At 38.1% G+C, this 18,273-nt stretch overlaps 2 protein-coding genes across 3 annotated transcripts in view; one reads left to right on the top strand and one right to left on the bottom strand.

The window, feature by feature from the left end:
* Positions 1–793: 793 nt before the first annotated feature.
* The window catches only part of si:dkey-94e7.2 (uncharacterized protein LOC100141353 homolog), a 29,590-nt gene continuing 12,110 nt past the window's right edge, over positions 794–18,273 (bottom strand). Inside the window, exons 2-8 of one of the 2 annotated variants that reach the window (XM_058758295.1) lie at positions 3,949–4,040; positions 3,253–3,368; positions 2,949–3,104; positions 2,690–2,794; positions 2,291–2,500; positions 1,995–2,187; positions 794–1,877 (exon numbers count right to left, since the gene is read on the bottom strand). In XM_058758295.1, the coding sequence (XP_058614278.1) occupies positions 1,775–1,877; positions 1,995–2,187; positions 2,291–2,500; positions 2,690–2,794; positions 2,949–3,104; positions 3,253–3,368; positions 3,949–3,971 (906 nt within the window). In that variant the 5' untranslated portion in view covers positions 3,972–4,040 and the 3' untranslated portion in view covers positions 794–1,774. Of the gene's footprint in view, positions 1,878–1,994; positions 2,188–2,290; positions 2,501–2,689; positions 2,795–2,948; positions 3,105–3,252; positions 3,369–3,948; positions 4,304–18,273 lie in introns of those variants that run through there. The other variant, XM_058758287.1, reaches the window with a different exon arrangement.
* Positions 5,429–16,837, top strand: LOC131528850 (probable G-protein coupled receptor 141). Its single transcript, XM_058758275.1, has 3 exons — positions 5,429–5,972; positions 13,669–13,707; positions 13,881–16,837. The coding sequence occupies exon 3, from the start codon at positions 13,889–13,891 to the stop codon at positions 14,780–14,782; it is 894 nt and encodes a 297-aa protein (XP_058614258.1). The 5' UTR covers positions 5,429–5,972; positions 13,669–13,707; positions 13,881–13,888; the 3' UTR covers positions 14,783–16,837.

Here is an 18,273-nt window from a genome sequence, read left to right as displayed (position 1 = left end):
ACACTTGAGTAGAGAGGTAAACAAGTTTTTCACTTTAAAATAATGGTCCAGACCACTATTGGTTCCTGCGGGCTGACAAGGTAATGCTTGAGTAATTAGTGAGGGGTTGACATTGATTTCACAAGTAATTTATTAAGTTATTTTATATATTTTATATCTGACACATACTGTGCAGTCCTACATTTCTGTGAGGCCCTAGTGATATTGTAACAGACATTGTAATCTGGAAGATGTTGTTTTGTGCTTGACACGGTGCATTCAATATTTTAATTAAGGATGCAAATAGTTTTTGACAAGAGACCATCGTTGTTTAAATTCATATCCTAAAGAGAAGTCTTTCCCAGGATACTGTCACTAGGTGTTTTGAAGTCGGAGAAGAATTGAACTGACAGTGAATACAGCTCATAATAGTCAACTAATCCAATCATGGGCTTGTCAGCATCCCTTCATAATTAGTTAAAATTATCATTATTATTATTCTGTGTTTAAGTTTGATATAAACTACTCTTTAATAAGAGTATAGTAGTCACAATCTCAACCTGTAGCCAACTTATTTGGGGGGATATAATATTCATAAATAAGTTTCCGCAAATAATGTCTAAATAATAATTGTCTAAAACAAGAAAATGGTTTACTTTTAGACACGTTACTGTTGTGGTTAGTAATTAATTGTTTTCTTTAATAATAGATCATAATAATTGATGTGGATATTTTTATTTAGTACCTTCTGAATACCTAATAAGGAACTACTTTTGTCCTAAATTTGCCATTACTTAATGCAGATAATATTGCTTCCATATTAATTAATAGTATTAAGTTTGGTGTTAATGTGGTACTACCTATTACTTGCTGCATAGTTATTTGTTAACAACGGACCATTATTTTAAAGTGTTACCCCACATTTCAAAATATCTTGGAAGTTCTCAAATACATAGAGAAGTCATTTATACTGTTACTTCAACCAATGTAATTTGGTTAGAATAGGAGAAGAGTGAACAATGCTCTGTTGTCTGATATATTTGTGCCATTATTGGTCCTGTAGATTCATGTTTTTCTTAGGTCACGTGAAACACTGGCAAACAATCGATCCATGGGTAAACCCATTTAGCAGTGTGTTATCTGTTAAACTGAAAATATTTATTATTTGAATTGGTTGAATTTTTTTTTAGTTTTCTTTTCTTTTCTTTTGTTGGTGTCTTTTACATTTAAAAATGCAGTTTTTACTCCAGTATTAATATCATAGCACAATAACCTCGGGGAAGAGCGCAATGTAAAAATATGATGTACAACAATGAATAACTGTATCGAAGGCAGCTGTCATCATTATCACATTAAATGTGATTCTTTTTATTGTGCTCATATCAAATAAAATTGCATCACCTCTACAAAGGATCGATTTTATTAAACTGTATAGATTAATTTGATAAATTTATGAAGGTGTTATATACTTATTTCCTTCAGCACAAAAGGTGTTGTAATATATAATTGTTACATGCTCGCTGTATAATGTAATTATATCAGAGTCTAAACCATTTGATAATGCAAATGGAGGTCTTTGAATGGGGGAAATAAAATGAACTATTCTAACTGAAAATATTGTTTGACCTCTAAACTTTGAAATAAAAGCAACCTACTGAGAAATAAATATTTGTTGATATAAGAGTTTGTGTCATGGCATTTTTACTTGGGTGTTCATGTTGGAATTAATTGTATATAACAATAATAATAGTAAATAACAATGGATATACTGAATTGTTTATGGAAAACACTGCATTCAGTCCCAGACTATTCCCAGCATTTTGCAGCTGAGCTCCCAAAGTTTCTCAGCCATTTCATCATCTCTAGCAGCTCTAGTACATCTTGAAGGACTGCAGTTGCTTTAGAAAATGAGAAAGACAGAAAAATCAAACAAAACAAATTCATTATTGGATCCAGTCAGTTTATATGTGTTGCCTCTGCAACTGTATTTAATGCAGTGTGACACAATTCAATACCTGTAGTAACCACCACTCTCTTTGTCTAATTCTGGTTGCACTGCGCAGTAGATGGTAGTTTGTGCTCCCTGCACTGGGGTCTTTGTGAAAGGTCTGACAACCTTCCACATGATTAGAAGTCCGAGATTCATATGTCTTTTAAGTTCTGTCCGCACAATTCCTGGATGAACTGCATATGCTGTAACACCTGTGTCTGAAGATACAATTCATGATAGATCAAAAAGTACTCCCCTGGCACAAGTACCCATTAATTTTCCTATTTATTTAATCTTCCAGGTTTTTTACAGAATACTTACCCTTGAGTTTTTTGGCCAAGGAGCGAGTGAAAAGGATATTGGCCAATTTACTCTGACCATATGCCCTCCTACTGTGGTAATTCCTCTCACTATTGATATCATCAAGTGCTATTGTGCCCCAACTATGAGCCATGGAGGAAAGGTTGATGATTCTTGAGGGGGCAGATCTCTTCAGCAGATCAATCAACAGGAAGGTTAACAGGAAGTGACCTAATTGACATATAAGTTTAAGTAATTGTTCAACAGCACACATCATATACAGTAAGTCTGCACCATTAAACATGCAGCAAGTTAAAGGTAAAAATATGCAAAGGAGTATTATTGGTAAAATATGCATTTTTGCATTAAAGAAGAGGTCTCTGACACACTGCGTTTGAATGAACAAGAAAAACACTTTACCTAAGTGGTTGACACCAAACTGCATCTCAAAACCATCTGCTGTCTTAGAGTAGGGGCACATCATGATCCCAGCATTGTTAATGAGTATGTGAAGAGCTCTTTCCTCTGGAAACAAGAGGGTTTTAATAATTATTTTGGTCTACTGTAGGAGACACATTGGTATTTTTGAGTGAATCGTGTTGTCAAGTTCAAGAAAACAGTTTTGTTAGATCAATACACAGTCAGATTTTGGTGTAAAACTCTTATATTAATCACTTACCGTTGTTGATTACCTCAGCAAATTCTCTGATTGACTTGGTGTCAGATAAGTCTAGTTTCTTGATCACTATGTTTTGGTTCCCTGATTCCTCCATGATCTCTTTCTGTGCTCCTTCTGCTTTCTCAAGGTCTCTGCAAGCCATTATTATCCTGGGCCCTGTGGAACAACTCCAAAAACTATGACTTTTATAATTGGTATCTTAAATAAATTTGTGTAACATGCATTTCATGTTTTTTAGTTTTAGTTAGTTTCTAGAATCTGATTTAACTGGTAACTGCACACAAGAATAAGATAAATGTGATACCGCGTTTTGCCAGGTCTCTTGCGGTTTCTTTTCCAATGCCAGTATTTGCTCCAGTTATAATGATTGTTTTGCCATCGAGTCGTGTGCTAGATGACCACTGGCCACCGAACATTTCTCTGTGCAAATTCATCATAAATGTAAGTTAAAGGAACAGTGCACAAATGACAGAATTTACATTTTAAGGTGAACTTCCTAGCATTTCTTAAAGCTGCAGTCCGTAACTTTTTTTGGTTAAAAATGATCCGAAATCAATATTTGAGCAAGTACATAACCAGCCAGTGTTCAAAACTATCGCTTTGCTTTAGCCTGATTCACAACGGTTAGCTTATAATAATGTTTTCTAATTTGAGTGGTACGGGTAGGTTTTCGCAGGAAATTACGTCACGTCTGTAAACATAAAGAAGTTGTCCCAGTTAGTAGGCTATCGCATGTGAGGATCCTGCAGGTGGCGGATCGTTTAGCCTTTTCTCAGCAGCTAGAATAAATAAATGTATCATTTTGATGGCAGATTGTAAACCAGAAAGGATTATGTTTTTATGAAACATATGTGAGTGAAATTAAATTATATTCCAGTTTTAAATGTGTAAACTAAAAAAAAAAAAATGAATTACTGTAGCAGCAATAAATAAACATTGTGAGAAATTTTACTTATGTCACTTATAAGTTTACATCAAAAGACAGAAATTATAAACCTACCTCAGAGTGTATATGTTGGACATCTTGCTCAATGCAAAGATGCTGTAAAGACAACACGTGACTTCCCTCTGGAGTTGTTTGCAGATACTGCACTGAAAAGCAGTGCATTGTTTAGCGTGAGCCACAGTGCATTGGTGTGGATTAGAAATCGAACAGACTAATCCACAGCTAATCGGTTTAAAGCACTGATCTACTGTTAACTCAGCGTGAATGCATTCCTCGTGGATTCTGGAAACTTGCTGCAGGTTTTTAACCTAAATAAGCTAAATATGTGACCCTGGACCACAAAACCAGTCTTAAGTGTCAATTTCTTGAAACTGAGATTTATACATCACCTGAAAGATTTCCATTAATGTATGGTTTGTTAGGATCGGACAATATTTGGCCGAGATACAACTATTTGAAATTCTGGAATCTGAGGGTGCAAAAAAATCTAAATATTGAGAAAATCGCCTTTAAAATTGTCCAAATGAATTCTTAGCAATGCATATTACTAATCAAAAATGACGGTTTGATATATTTGCAGTAGTAAATTTACAAAATATCTTCATGAAATATGATCTTTACTTCATATACTAATGATTTTTGGCATAAAAGAAAAATCTATAATTTTGACTCATACAGTGTATTTTTGGCTATTGCTACAAATATGCCCCAGTGACTTAAGACTGGTTTTGTGGTTCAGGGTCACATATATGAATAACCTAAAAATACACATAACCATTTAAAACTATTTATAGGTGACAAATCAGCGGTGTGTAAATGAGCAGTACAATGGAGTACACACACACAAAAAAATTAGAGGCTGGATGAAAGAATGGATGAAATGCATTTGTCCATGTTTTTTTTTTTTTTGTCTCGAGCCTTGGTCAAGAGACTGTACAACATTCACGTTACATAATTTGACTGATTTTTACGTTGAGAGCGTGACAGCGCACCGCATTAAAAGAAATTATCATTCATGTTTTCATAACCGCTGGCAAAATTCAAAAACGAAACAAAAATGAAAACATCTTTGAGAGCAAGGGGACCCCCTGGTGTTTCAGGGGCCCTACGCAGCTTGCGTATTCTGCGTATAGGGAGGATCACCGACGAGCGTCTCGCTGCAGAACACAAGATCGAGGGGGCGTGGTTGGATCCAGATCCAACTCCTCCCACCTTATACTTAAACCTACCCGTCTCCACCCCCTGATCCCTAAACCCACCCATCTCCACCCCTAAACCTACCTGTCTCCACCCCCTAGATGTGGATCCATCCACGCCCCCTGGATCTTGTGTTGTGCAGTGAGCCCTACTTGGGATCGGCTCTGTATATATAGATAGATAGATAGATAGATAGATAGATAGATAGATTATAATGGAATTTTCCATCTGTTATGCCTGAACAGACACTGTGAAAAACCTCACCCAGAAAAAAAGGTTATTTCCTCTTACCTTGTCTTTAACAGTACAATAAATTGATTTGTTTCCTTGAAAAATTAAATATTTAACAGACAATACACTGCATTGATCTTATTGCAAAAAATTAACTGGACTGTACTGCCATTGGGCATACCACCAATATTATATTGCCTAGGATATTGTGAAAATAACCTAGTCTTATGAGAATATACTGTGACTTTTCATGATCAGCAAGCGAAAGACAAGAATAAGACTATTTAAAACACAAAGGATTATGTAATAGAAAGATAGTGAAAGAAAGAGAGCAGGAAGGCCAGATTGAGAAAGAAAACATTGGCATGTTGTAAAACTCACTAACTTCCTTGTGTGTGAGATTTGTAAATCTTTAATCTCTGCTGTGACAAATAACAGTCAGGAGGTGTTTCCTGAAGCCTCTGGAGGCTGGCTGTTTGACACTGACAGAAGATTTACACATGAACTGACAATCTGACATCACATTCATCTTCAACTCTCTTGGCACCAGCAGCAAATGGATGAACTGTCTCTGTTACATCAAACTGTCTGCATGCTGTTGCTGAAGGAATATTGACATTCACTGTATGATTGATACTACTCGTAAATTGGTAAGTATCTGCAATAATTTTCTCATGCCAAACTCTGTATAGAAGAAAATAGCTTAAAATAGTTGTTTCAGTTTTTCAGAATAAACCTAATGTTATTTATGCAAAATCGAATCCACGTCAGACGGTTGGGTTGGAGAAATATGCAAATGTATTTTAAAAGTTTCAAAAAGAATAACTGTAAATCATAACTTAAAAAATGAAACATGAAATATTAATGATCATATGCACCTGTTAGTATAGTTTCAGTGGATGACAATCATAAGTCAAACCAAACATATTTAAGACCATTCGAAAATATTACAATCAATCTTGAGTTAGTAATGAATACCGTCCTCCTGAGAGGATTAACACTGAACTAAAGCGAATCAAAATCTTCACAAAAAAGTAACACAATCTGAAATGAATAAAAACCGTCATAAGATATAGGTGCACCCAAGAGGTTAAGGAGTGACGCCTGAAGTATCAAAGAAGAGAAGGAGAGGGTAGAGAGAGGAGTGAGAAGGGGTACAATCATATTGCTCTTTTATACCCTTGCAAGATCTAAATATACAAAGGCTCACTGTTCAACATTAAGTTGTTTCCAAGAACTATAAGGCAGAAACTCTATCATACACTCTCAGAAATAAAGGTACAAAAGCTGTCACTGGGGCGGTACCTTTTCAAAAGGTACATGTTTGTACCTAAAGGGTCCATTTTGGCACTTTAAAGGTAAATATTTGAACCTAATAGGTACAAAAGTGTACCTTTTGAAAAGGTACCGCCCCAGTGACAGCTTTTGTACCTTTATATCTGAGAGTGTAGTCTAAAGTCTAACCACTTCCTCTTTCTAAATATATAGGTGCTTTTCACACCTTCCCAGAGAACAGAACAATCTTTTCTTTTTTATTAACATTCATCATTACGAGGCAGACAGGAATCCAAAATTAATCTTAGAGAGTAAATGAAACAAATTTACAGCAAGACTGCAGGTACCTCTTTAACCCTAGCCAACACAAAATGAAATTGACAGGAAATCTTCACCAGGTTGGTCAGAGGAGGACCACTAAAAGAATCCGACCCCTGACTTCCCCCAGACTCTTGCTGGGTTGGGGACTAACTACAGCTGACCATCTGTCTCAGTTTAAACGACATCATTATTTCCTCTTTTCTTGGTCACAGTAACAGGGGAGTAAGCACCCTGTTTCTTACAGGCATAAAAATTATACGTACAAAGACATACATCAGAAGAACAATAACAACAATGGCAACAAAACAGGTCCCTAAAATTTAAATCTTCGAGAATCCCCCTAAAAGATCCTCCAATAGTATTCTTAAGCCAGGAAAAGACATGAGTATCAGCAGAAACTACACTACTGTTTCCAGACAGGGCCATAACTTTGCACTACATGATAGCAATAAGCGCTATTGGTGAAAATATTCACGCAAATGGAACTGTCTTCGCTAGCAGTAATGCTAATTGCATAATTTAAGGCAGCTTTCAAAGCATGCAGTTCAGCTATCTGAGCACTTTCTCCCCGAAGCGAACCTGCAGCGAGAAACTCTCCCGTCTTCCCCTCGACCACTGCCCAGCCCGTATAGCGAGTCTCTCCCTCATAGAAGCTGCTGCCATCTACAAACAAGTCCATAGAGTCTGTATAGGGTTCGTCTCGAACGAAATGTCCCTTGTTGTAGATGATCACCTTGGCGCAGTCATGCGAACTCCCTTCAATTTCCATTAGCGAAGCAGGATTGGTTTTATTGTCAGCCACAACGGTGAGCTGGGGGCTCATAAGAGCAGTTTCCCATTTTGCACATCTCTGATTAGAAATGGACTTGATTTTTGTCTCAGCGAGCAGCCGCACGAAACGATGTGGGGTGTGTAGGACCATCTGGTTATACCCCACGATAGGTTCAGTGACTTTCAATGCCCATTCGGCGCAATCCAACGCCAACAAACAAGGCAGCTGTCCATTCATGGAGGAGGGAATCAGAGTTGAGTTATAACTGACAATACCATAGTATTTGTCACCTTAGTGTTGTCCCAGCACACAGTTGTAAGCACACGGTCCAACATGTCTCCATATATGGAATGACTTCGTTATGCTGGGGTGGTGTAAAACAGGGGAAGAGGCATAGGTGAGTTCGTTGGGGAAGTGCACCTTACCACAATTCCGGCCTCCTGAAGCTGAGTCACAATTTCCTGAGCAGCTCTCTCAGCTTCTCTTCGAAGAGGATATTGAAACACTGGCGGATGCACTGAAACGTTCAAAGGCTCAATTCTGCAAAGACCAACATCAAGTTTAGAAACAGACCACAAATTTGTATATGTTGCAGAAAAATATTGCATTATTGAAGAATCCATGGATTCCTCCCCACTTTGTATCACAGCACTGACACTTAATTTGTGAATTCCATTCTTATTAAATACTGGTATGGGAACGGGCAAAGAGGGACTGATCAATTGGCTCGTTGTCAACAAAATGTCAGCTTCAATTCTGCCCAATATGTCCATTCCCACAACCGTGCCGACCTTGCTGTCTCCAACCCAGAACCGCACCCAGAAAGGTTTTTCAATTGGATATATTAATAATGGGATCAATTGAGATTGTGTGTAAAGACCGCAACCAGATATTCATTGCAGATTCATTAGTTTGTTTGTCAAAGGTAAGTGAATATCAGTTACTGACACGCAGGCCCCCGTGTCCACCAAAATGTAGCTATCCTGGCCTCCAAGGTTAGCATATAATAATGGACGAGGGTCCTCGTATTCACTTTCAATAGAGGCCATTGCCCGTCAATCTGTGCCCTCAAGGGCTCTTGCTAGTTTATCAACCTTTTGCATCAGTAGTTTCATCCGAGACTCCATTTCCGTTCCTTGCTTCACACCACTCAGGCTGTTTTCAGAGCGCATTTTAGGGACGGGTTTTTGTGGTTGTTGAAAAGAGGAACTGAGCCTTTTGAAATTTCGCTCGGGGCACTTGTTTGCGTAGTGACCCTCTCTCTGGCAAAGGTAGCACTTAAATGCTGGGGCAGAGGGCAAACCAACTGCAGCAACCAAGCCCTTTTTCTGTTGTTCCAGAATGTCTTGTGCCCGAGTTCCCCATGCAACAAAGGAGGCCCAATCAATTATTGTTGGCAGAGATGATCGAAACAACTGTGCAAATGTGGAATTCATATTTGATTGCGCGGCGTGGAGTATTATTGGGGAGTCCAAATCAGGACCTCCACGAGCAGCAACAAATTCTTTCAAAGCTTTTGTGAAACGTTCAGTAAATTCAATGAAGGGCTCATTTGGACCCTGACGAATCATAGTCACGTATGTGAAAGTTTGGATTCCTGATCCAATGATGCGTTGGACTTCTGTACGCAGCTGTGTCTCATTTAGAAGGCTGCGTCCTCCGGAGGTCTCATTCGAAGGATGCATACGTCATCGAGGCTGTCTCATTTCAGAAAAGCAAGTAGGACACTCCGAATGCGACCTTCTTTCACGGGAATTCGGAGGATGCATCAGGTGTATCCTTCGCTGAAACAGACAACCCACAATTCTTTGCATCAATAAACAACTGTCGTTAATTTGAAAAATGCCGGTGCCGGCAGATGTACACACAAGCATAGATATATATATATATCTATGCACACAAGCGCACGTGGTGTTTTCAACTTAACTTAAATTGCCTCCAGTAAAAACTTTGAGGTTGATATTAAGAACAAAGGTTAAACTTTGTTCTTAATATCCTCCTCCTTTTTTTCTCTAACAGCTGTCTGTTGTACGAACGTTGCAGCTCCTCAAACACTGAGCGAAATAAAACAAGCTTCTTCTTTTTTTTAATTACTTTCCAAATTTAGAAATATTTTCCCTTCATTTAAGTAGTGTGAGAGTGCAACAATGCTCTAAATGTGTTGGCAAATCAACGTGATACTTCCGAAGTATTCAGAAGTATCAATTGAATCTCTTCTTTTTCCAATTGCTTTTCTCAACTTCGAAGAATTTCTGTAACCCACAGACAATTTAGCACTCGTGCATATTTCTTTTGCTTTTTACTGTCATTTACTTCCTTTAGTAACCATTCGCTCTTTCTGCACGGTCCCCACAAGTCCTTAAATCCGTCCTTTATCAACTTTTGTAGCAACTTATCTTTTTCTCCTAAACCGACTCTGGCCACTTGGACAGTCAGAGATTCGTTAGAACCCCCTCTCACCAATGTATAGGACATCATTCTGTATGCTGACACTTCTAACAGAGAAAAAGGTTCTTATTCGTTTCAGATTTTCTTCTATATATCCGCTTATTTTTAAAAATATTTCTCTATGTTAGCTTTAAATTATTTCTCTAATTCCAATCTTTCAAATCACCGTCTGACAATTATTTGGATTGTAATTTAGTCGCAAGGTGGGGTTCTGCCAGAGCTGAAACAGTCGAGTCTAATTCCCGAGCCTATACCCAAATGAGAACGACTTCAGATCCGACCAGCACGCTGCAGTAACTCTGAACAGCGCGCTATACACTCCGGTAACCCCTGCAAATATATAACACAGATATTTAGTCACACTGTAGTAACCCTAAGCAGTGTACAACACATTTAATGGCGCGAATCGCCGTTCCCCACCACAGAGCGCGCCCATTTACACGGTTAAACCACCGTACGCGCCAAATTCATTCTCTTGCTGCAGTCAAGAATAGTGAATGAACTGCCAAACAAACACAGAACGTTCCCCTAACGTTCCCATTTGGTTCCTAGTTATTTTTTTGGGGAACCAAATAAGAACGTTCTGGGAACGTTCCCTGCTGGTTATTTTTAGGTTTAATTTTATAACATAAAAAGAACGTTCCCTGCAGGATTTATTTTAAAGTTTTATTTTTACAACCTACAGAGAACGTTCTCGGAACTTCCCTGAAGGGTTTTTTAGATTTTATTTTATAACCTAGAGAAAACGTTCCCAGAACGTTCCCTGCAGGTTATTTTTAAGTTTTATTTTTATAATTCAGAGAGAACGTTCCCAGAACGTTCACTGCAGGTTATTTTTAGTTGCCATAACCATGTAAACTAATTAAAACTTTGCAGATTTTTCTGATTATTCTAATGTTGAAATGTGTATTTTTTTTAATAATAAACAAACTATTTTTGCAGAATTTCATGTCTGAAATAAGCTTTTATTAAAGTGTAGACATCAAAGCAGTCAAATCGCATTATAATGATAATATAATTCCAATTTTATAGCTTAAATTAAGCCGAGGTTAAGCATAGTCTGAAAAGCATACCATAAACACTGGGTTTGTTTGTTTTGTTTCCCATGGGTCCACAAGATATAGCTCTGAGACTCGGCAGATCATACCGCACAGCAGAAGCCCACAGAGAAAAATAGAAGAGATACTCACCTCTCTCTGTTTTGTCTTGCGATGCATCAATAATGATTCAATGGATCGATGGATCCCAGCGGTGCCTCCAAAAACTGATGCAAAATCGAATCCATGTCAGACGGTTGGGTTGGAAAAATATGCAAATTTATTTTAAAAGTTTCAAAAAGAATAACTAAATCATAACTTGAAAAATGAAAAATGAAATATTAATGATCATATGCAAAGATCATATTTAAGACCATTCGAAAATATTACAATCAATCTTGAGTTAGTAATGAGTATTAGTAATGAATACCGTCCTCCTGAGAGGATTAACACTAAACTAAAGCGAATCAAAATCTTCACAAAAAGTAACACAATCTGAAATGAATAAAAACCGTCATAAGATATAGGTGCATCCAAGAGGTTAAGGAGTGAAGCCTGAAGTATCAAAGAAGAGAAGGAGAGGGTAGAGAGAGGAGTGAAAAGGGGTACAATCATATTGCTCTTTTATACCCTTGCAAGATCTAAATATACAAAGGCTCACTGTTCAACATTAAGTTGTTTCCAAGAACTAGAAGGCAGAAACATAGTCATAGTCTAAAGTCTAACCACTACCTCTTTCTAAACATATAGGTACTTTTCACACCTTCCCTAGAGAACAGAATGATATTTTCTTTTTTATTAACAATCAGCATTTCGACAGACAGGAATCTAAAATTAATCTTAAAATCAGACAGTGGTTAGCATAAATTCTGCAGAACTAGCTGCAGTTCAGTCCAACGACCCTTCCAAGGGACCAAGCCTTAAATTCGTTTATGTTAGATATACTTATTCAGCACATTAATAACCTTGTTATACATAGTTAATGCATTGTTAATATTCTGTTAATATTGAATAACTCATAAGAAATAATTCATAAAACATTTAAAAAAGCATAAGATATATCTGAATTCTCAAAGGTCGATTCACCAGTTATCATCTTCTGTTAAAAACAAAACAAAAAAAACAACAACTTTACAAATACATTTGCAGGTTGTCCTGACTAAAACAGCCAGTCAGATTTGGTATGTATGTATTTGTTCCTTATTTTCTCTTTTGCATCTCCCTTTAATATTGAAAGGTGTTTAGAAGCATTAGGGAAGTGTTTTGAAACTTCTGCTTCTGCTAATATTACATCATTTGAAAGAAACATCAAGTTCAGCATAAAACACCCTAGAAGATATCTTCAAGCTCTGAGTTGAACTCAAAGATCTAAGACTTTTTCTATGTACACAAAAGGCTTATTTCTCTCAAATATTGTTCACAAATTTGTCTAAATCTGTGTTAGTGAGCACTTCTCCTTTGTCGAGATACTCCATCCACCTCACAGGTGTGGCATATCAGGATGCTGATTAGACAGCATGATTATTGCACAGGTGTGCCTTAGACTGGCCACAATAAAAGGCCACTCTAAAATGTGCAGTTTTACTGTATTGGGGGGGTCCGGGGGGGGTCTGAAAACCAGTCAGTATCTGGTGTGACCACCATTTGCCTCACGCAGTGCAACGCATCTCCTTCGCATAGAGTTTATCAGGTTGTTGATTGTGGCCTGTGGAATGTTGGTCCACTCCTCTTCAATGGCTGTGCGAAGTTGCTGGATATTGGCAGGAATATTGGCTGTCGTATACGCCGATCCAGAGTATCCCAAACATGCTCAGTGGGTGACATGCCCGTTGAGTATGCTGGCCATGAAAGAACTGGATGTTTTCAGCTTCCAGGAATTGTGTACAGATCCTTGCAACATGGGGCCGTGCATTATCATGCTGCAACATGAGGTGATGGTCGTGGATGAATGGCACAACAATGGGCCTCAGGATCTCCTCAAGTTATCTCTATACATTCAAAATGCCATCAATAAAATGCACCTGTGTTCGTTGTCCATAACATACACCTGCCCATACCATAACCCCACCGCCACCATGGGCCACACGATCCACAACGTTGACATCAGCAAACCAGGATTCATCCGTGAAGAGAACACCTCTCCAAAGTGCCAGACGCCATCTAATGTGAGCATTTTGCCCACTCAAGTCGGTTACGATGACGAACTGCAGTCAGGTCGAGACCCCGATGAGGACGACGAGCATGCAGATGAGCTCAAAGGAGAAGTGCTCATTAACACAGATTTAGACAGATTTGTGAACAATATTTGAGAGAAATAGGCCTTTTGTGTACATAGATAAAGTCTTAGATCTTTGAGTTCAACTCATGAAAAATGGGGGCAAAAACAAGTGTTGTGTTTATAATTTTGTTCAGCGTATTTATTTACTTACTGTATTAAGTAAGATAAACATTCAAAGGAAGAAATGTGATCTAAATATATCTTGCATTTTTCAGGGCCAAAACATTTTTACCAGGAAAAGAGTTCGGGGGAATGTGAGTTTATGTTTCATATTTATGTTTCATCTTAAATCTAGAAGTCATTTCTTAGACATTGTTTTGTAATAGCATTGAATGTACTTACTGTATAACTCTCTCTCTCTCTCTCTCTCTATATATATATATTCTTTTTTGAGAGAAATTAAAAACAAAAATGTCTTTCTCCAAAGTGTCAGGCATGAGCAAAAACAACACTACAAACCATACTGGCCTGCCGGAGGACTTCAAAATTGCTCTTCTGGTCTTATACATATTCATCTTTCTTGCTGGGACTCTGAATGTTGTAATAATGTCCTGTATGCTACAGTCCCAAAGACGTCTCTCTTTCACCAAAGTGTCTGTGATCAACCTGATAGCAGTGCACTCCTTTTTCCTTGTCACTCTGCCTTTTCGCATTTACTATTATGCTTCTGATAAAAACTGGATTCTGGGCATGTATTTCTGCAGAATTGTCAGTCTTATGATCCATGCCCACATGTATCTTGCATTCATCTTCTATGCCTTCCTTCTAATTGTGCGTTATTTGGAGCACTCTAATCAGCGGCACAGGCTAGAATTTCATCGCATCCTTCACGCCACGATTGCAAGCGCAACCGTCTGGTTGATCATATTTGGCTCTATGTTCCCAGTAACTATTGCTAACTACGGAATGATGCAAAATGATTCAACTCAGTGCTTTCATTTCGGTCAGGCTCTCATGCAGCAAAGTGTGAAGACATTAAACTATGTTCTTTGTATACTACTAATACTGGTTTGGAGTGTGCTAGCATTTTTCCAAGTTTATTTTCTACTCTACGTGAGTAAGACATTTGGAAAGGCCACATGTCAACGTCAAGAGTTCTGGGCTCAACTGAAAAACGTTGTTTTCCTGTCGGTCATGTTTTTTTGTTTTGTGCCCTATCAAGGATTCAGAGTATATTATGTGAAAGAATATGGCAAGACTGAAAAAATGCATAATATAAATGAAGTATTTCTTGCTGTCACTGCTTTCAGCTGCTTTGATATGATTGTTTTTGCTGGTAGAGATGTATGGAAACTGATAAATTCAAGGGGATGGTTTCAATGTTTATAGCATCTATGTTGTTTTTGATATAGTGAATTGTTTTCCATTTTTTTATGCTTTTGTGCCTTATAAGCTTAAAATAATTGTTCTGCCTGACAGGGTGTTTGGAAATAAGCTGGTGTTTTATTGTCTATAATGAAATTTGCATTAAATAATTTACAGTATTTACATTGGATGGATTTACATTATATGGTCTTTATTCTTTTGTATGTGTTCAGAGAAAATGTTTCCACATTTCTTTTTAAGTGTAAAGACATAACGTGCACATGCAGATAGTACAATATATGTTTTGCATGAAACATTATTTCAAAATGATGTGTTTATTTCTATAATGATATTATCTGTTGTGTACTTATGAACAAATGTTTTAATTTTTATCTGGAACAAAACTGTCAAACCACCACTGATACAGCCAATTCAATGACTGACGAGGTGTCATGAGTCATGACAGTACATCAGTAGTGCTAATTATAAAGTTTACAACAGACCCATCACTGCTAACTGAAGGACTTTTTAAGGTGTCACACAAAGACATTTCAATGCAATTCAAAACAAGTCATTTCAAAGCAACGAAAACAGTGGATAGAGTTCAATAACTTCTGTTTATACTCATTTCTGCAAAGGGAGAATTTCTTTTTGTATTTCAGCACCCTCTAGAGGCGTTGAAACGCTTGCATGAGTGTTATTATACATCCTGTTAAAAAACTTGTGAAATAATTATTTTACTTCAGAACTGCTTCATGCCAACAATAACCTGACTTTTGTTAGGCTATAAGCACTTCTTCTTTCCCTTACCTTTATATTGTTCATTTTATAGTGAATGGAAAGACCTTCTCTAGCCTGACTACGTCAGACTTCGTACTTCCACTCAATTTCAGTTCGCTGTACTCAGTCTGATATAGCAAACCAGCTCCCAGATTATCTCCGGTGTTACGAGATTTTCTGTTTCAGTGGGCGGAGCATACATGAATATTAATCAGTTTCCCGGATATGCGAGTGGAACTGACAATTTCAGTTTACGCTCCTTGCATCTCAGCAGGTTTAATGGAATATTTAAAAAAAAAAAGGTAAATATATTTACAGCGTTGCATAAACCTATGCCTAAACTACAAATGAATTAAACCTAAATGAATGCATCCGTGGACATATTGTTGTATAGGGTGTGATGATCCATGTCTTAACTTACTCTGTTCAACATTCTCCGTGTTGTTTGGTTATAAACTAACTGAACTAACTGCTGGGGGAAAAAAGTTGCTGAAATTGTCATTGTTTTTGTTTTTTTTGTTTTTTTTTCATGTTTCCCATATATAATATTTAAACATTTGTACAAACATAAATTAAGATGATCACAAGTAAAGGTGTAAGGTTTCCCTTGCACAGTGAAACCAAGAATCCCAGGATGATTATGTCTACACTGATTTCCAATAGTAGTGCAGATATAGACATGTGAACCAACAACCGTACATATATTATTAATTAGGCTTTATATATATTTTATAATAGAGGCCCTTTTCTATAAGAAATAAAGTGGAATAAAGATTGGATTGTGGCCTTGACTATCTTTTGATATCTAGATGTTGCTATAATGTGTGTTGGTGTGGAAGTTTGATATTATGTGAGACAGTGACATTTTGTTTTTAAAAATATGTATCCAATAATGATTCACACTCAAAATCCAGGAAAATTTAGTCATGGAGGATGAGATTAATATAAGTTTTCCTCAATTTTGAGTATGAATCACAAGTCTTGTTGCAATCTAAAAAGATTTATGCACCAACACAAGACTAGATAGGAGAAAAGAGGGTGTGATGTAAATATCCTTTTTGGATCTGCTGTATAAAAATATGACACATAATAAAGTTATTCTAAGATCATATGTAAGAGAGGTAAAACAACAACAACATATTTCTAAACTTGATTCTGGCATTTGACTAATGACATTACCATTCAAAGGTTTTGGGATTACTATGTTGTTGTTTTTTTAGTATTATTATTATTATTATTTATTTTCTTTTTTTTAAGAAATGTATGCTTTTGTTCGACAGGGATGCATTAAATTTATTATAAACGACAGTAAGTACATTTATAATGTTACAAAAGATTTCTATTTCAAATAAATATTGTAGAACTTTCAATTCATCAAGGAATCCTGTTACTGTGTAATGGTTTCCACAGTTCATTAAGCACAACAATTTTCAACTCTGATAATAATCAGAAATGTTTCTTGAGCAGCAAATCAGCATATTAGAATTAATTCTGAAAGATCAAATGACACTGAAGAGGAAAAATCGAAATCTGACATCACAGACCTTAAAGCCTTAGAACAGCTAATCAGAATCAGATAGAGCTTTATTGCCAAGTGTGTTTACATACACAAGGAATTTGTCTTGGTGACAGGAGCTACCAGTGCAAAGAAAAAAATAATGCAGACATAGTGCAGACATACATATAATAGACATACATTAAATTATATATATATATATAGTTGTTGTTAATAAAATCATTTTGTTAACATCAAATTAGTTGCATATTCTATTCCATAAAATGTGGTGAAGTAGGCCTATTTGTTTTCTCATTTGCAGTGTACCAAATATTGTCACGGCACGGTAGGGATGTGCAGGGAAGGAACAAGGTCTGGGTCCAAATACAGGGAAAAAAATGAATTTAATAACAGAAAAGCCAACAAGGCAAAAAACAAAACAAGTCACGGAACAGGACACAACAGTCGGCAACACAGTGCGTGTGTCCACAGCAGCATACACGGGAAACTCGATCACAAATAACAATTATAATTCTACCAGGCAGAGTAGCGGGAGTGTGACGTATAAATAGATCATGGTGATGGGGAACAGCTGGGAGTGTGATGAGTGGCAGGTGTGTGTGGTTATGGCAATGAGTCCGGGAAGATGGGAAGTGGCAACCTCTGGTGGTGAGAGGGATCATTGCGGACCCGGACTCATGACAGGACCCCCCCTCTAAGGAATGGATTCCAGACGTTCCCAAGCACCCAACCAAGGGGAAGGCAAGGCGAGAACGGAGCAGGGGAAGGGGAGGGATGGGGGAGGGCCAGGTCCGTGCGCTGGAGGGGGACCTGGGGACTGAGGCAGCGCCGGCGGGATGGGGACCCAGGGCAGAACCCGCGGCCACACCAGCGGTGTGTGTAGAGCTGCCACCCCGTAGCGGGCAATGGCTGGCTCCACCTCCTTGGGAGCCTTGTGAGCCTTGTGAGCGGGCACCACCGCCTCGGAAGGACCGGAAGCGGGCACCACCGCCTCGGGAGGATCGTGAGCGGCCACCGCCGCCTCGGGAACCTTGTGAGAGGCCACCGCCGCTTCGGGACGATCGTGAACGGCTACCGCCGCCTCGGGAACCTTGTGAGCGGACACCGCCGCCTCGGGAACCCTGTGTGCGGCCACCGCCGCCTCGGGAACCCTGTGAGCGGACACCGCCGCCTCGGGAACCTTGTGCGGACACCGCCGCTTCGGGGATACTGTGAGGAT

This window comes from Onychostoma macrolepis, chromosome 02 (genome assembly GCF_012432095.1).
Source record: "Onychostoma macrolepis isolate SWU-2019 chromosome 02, ASM1243209v1, whole genome shotgun sequence".
NCBI classification, from domain to species: Eukaryota; Metazoa; Chordata; class Actinopteri; order Cypriniformes; family Cyprinidae; genus Onychostoma; species Onychostoma macrolepis.
The sequence above is the reverse complement of the archived record's forward strand: the minus strand, read 5'-3'. Positions and strand labels throughout refer to the sequence as shown.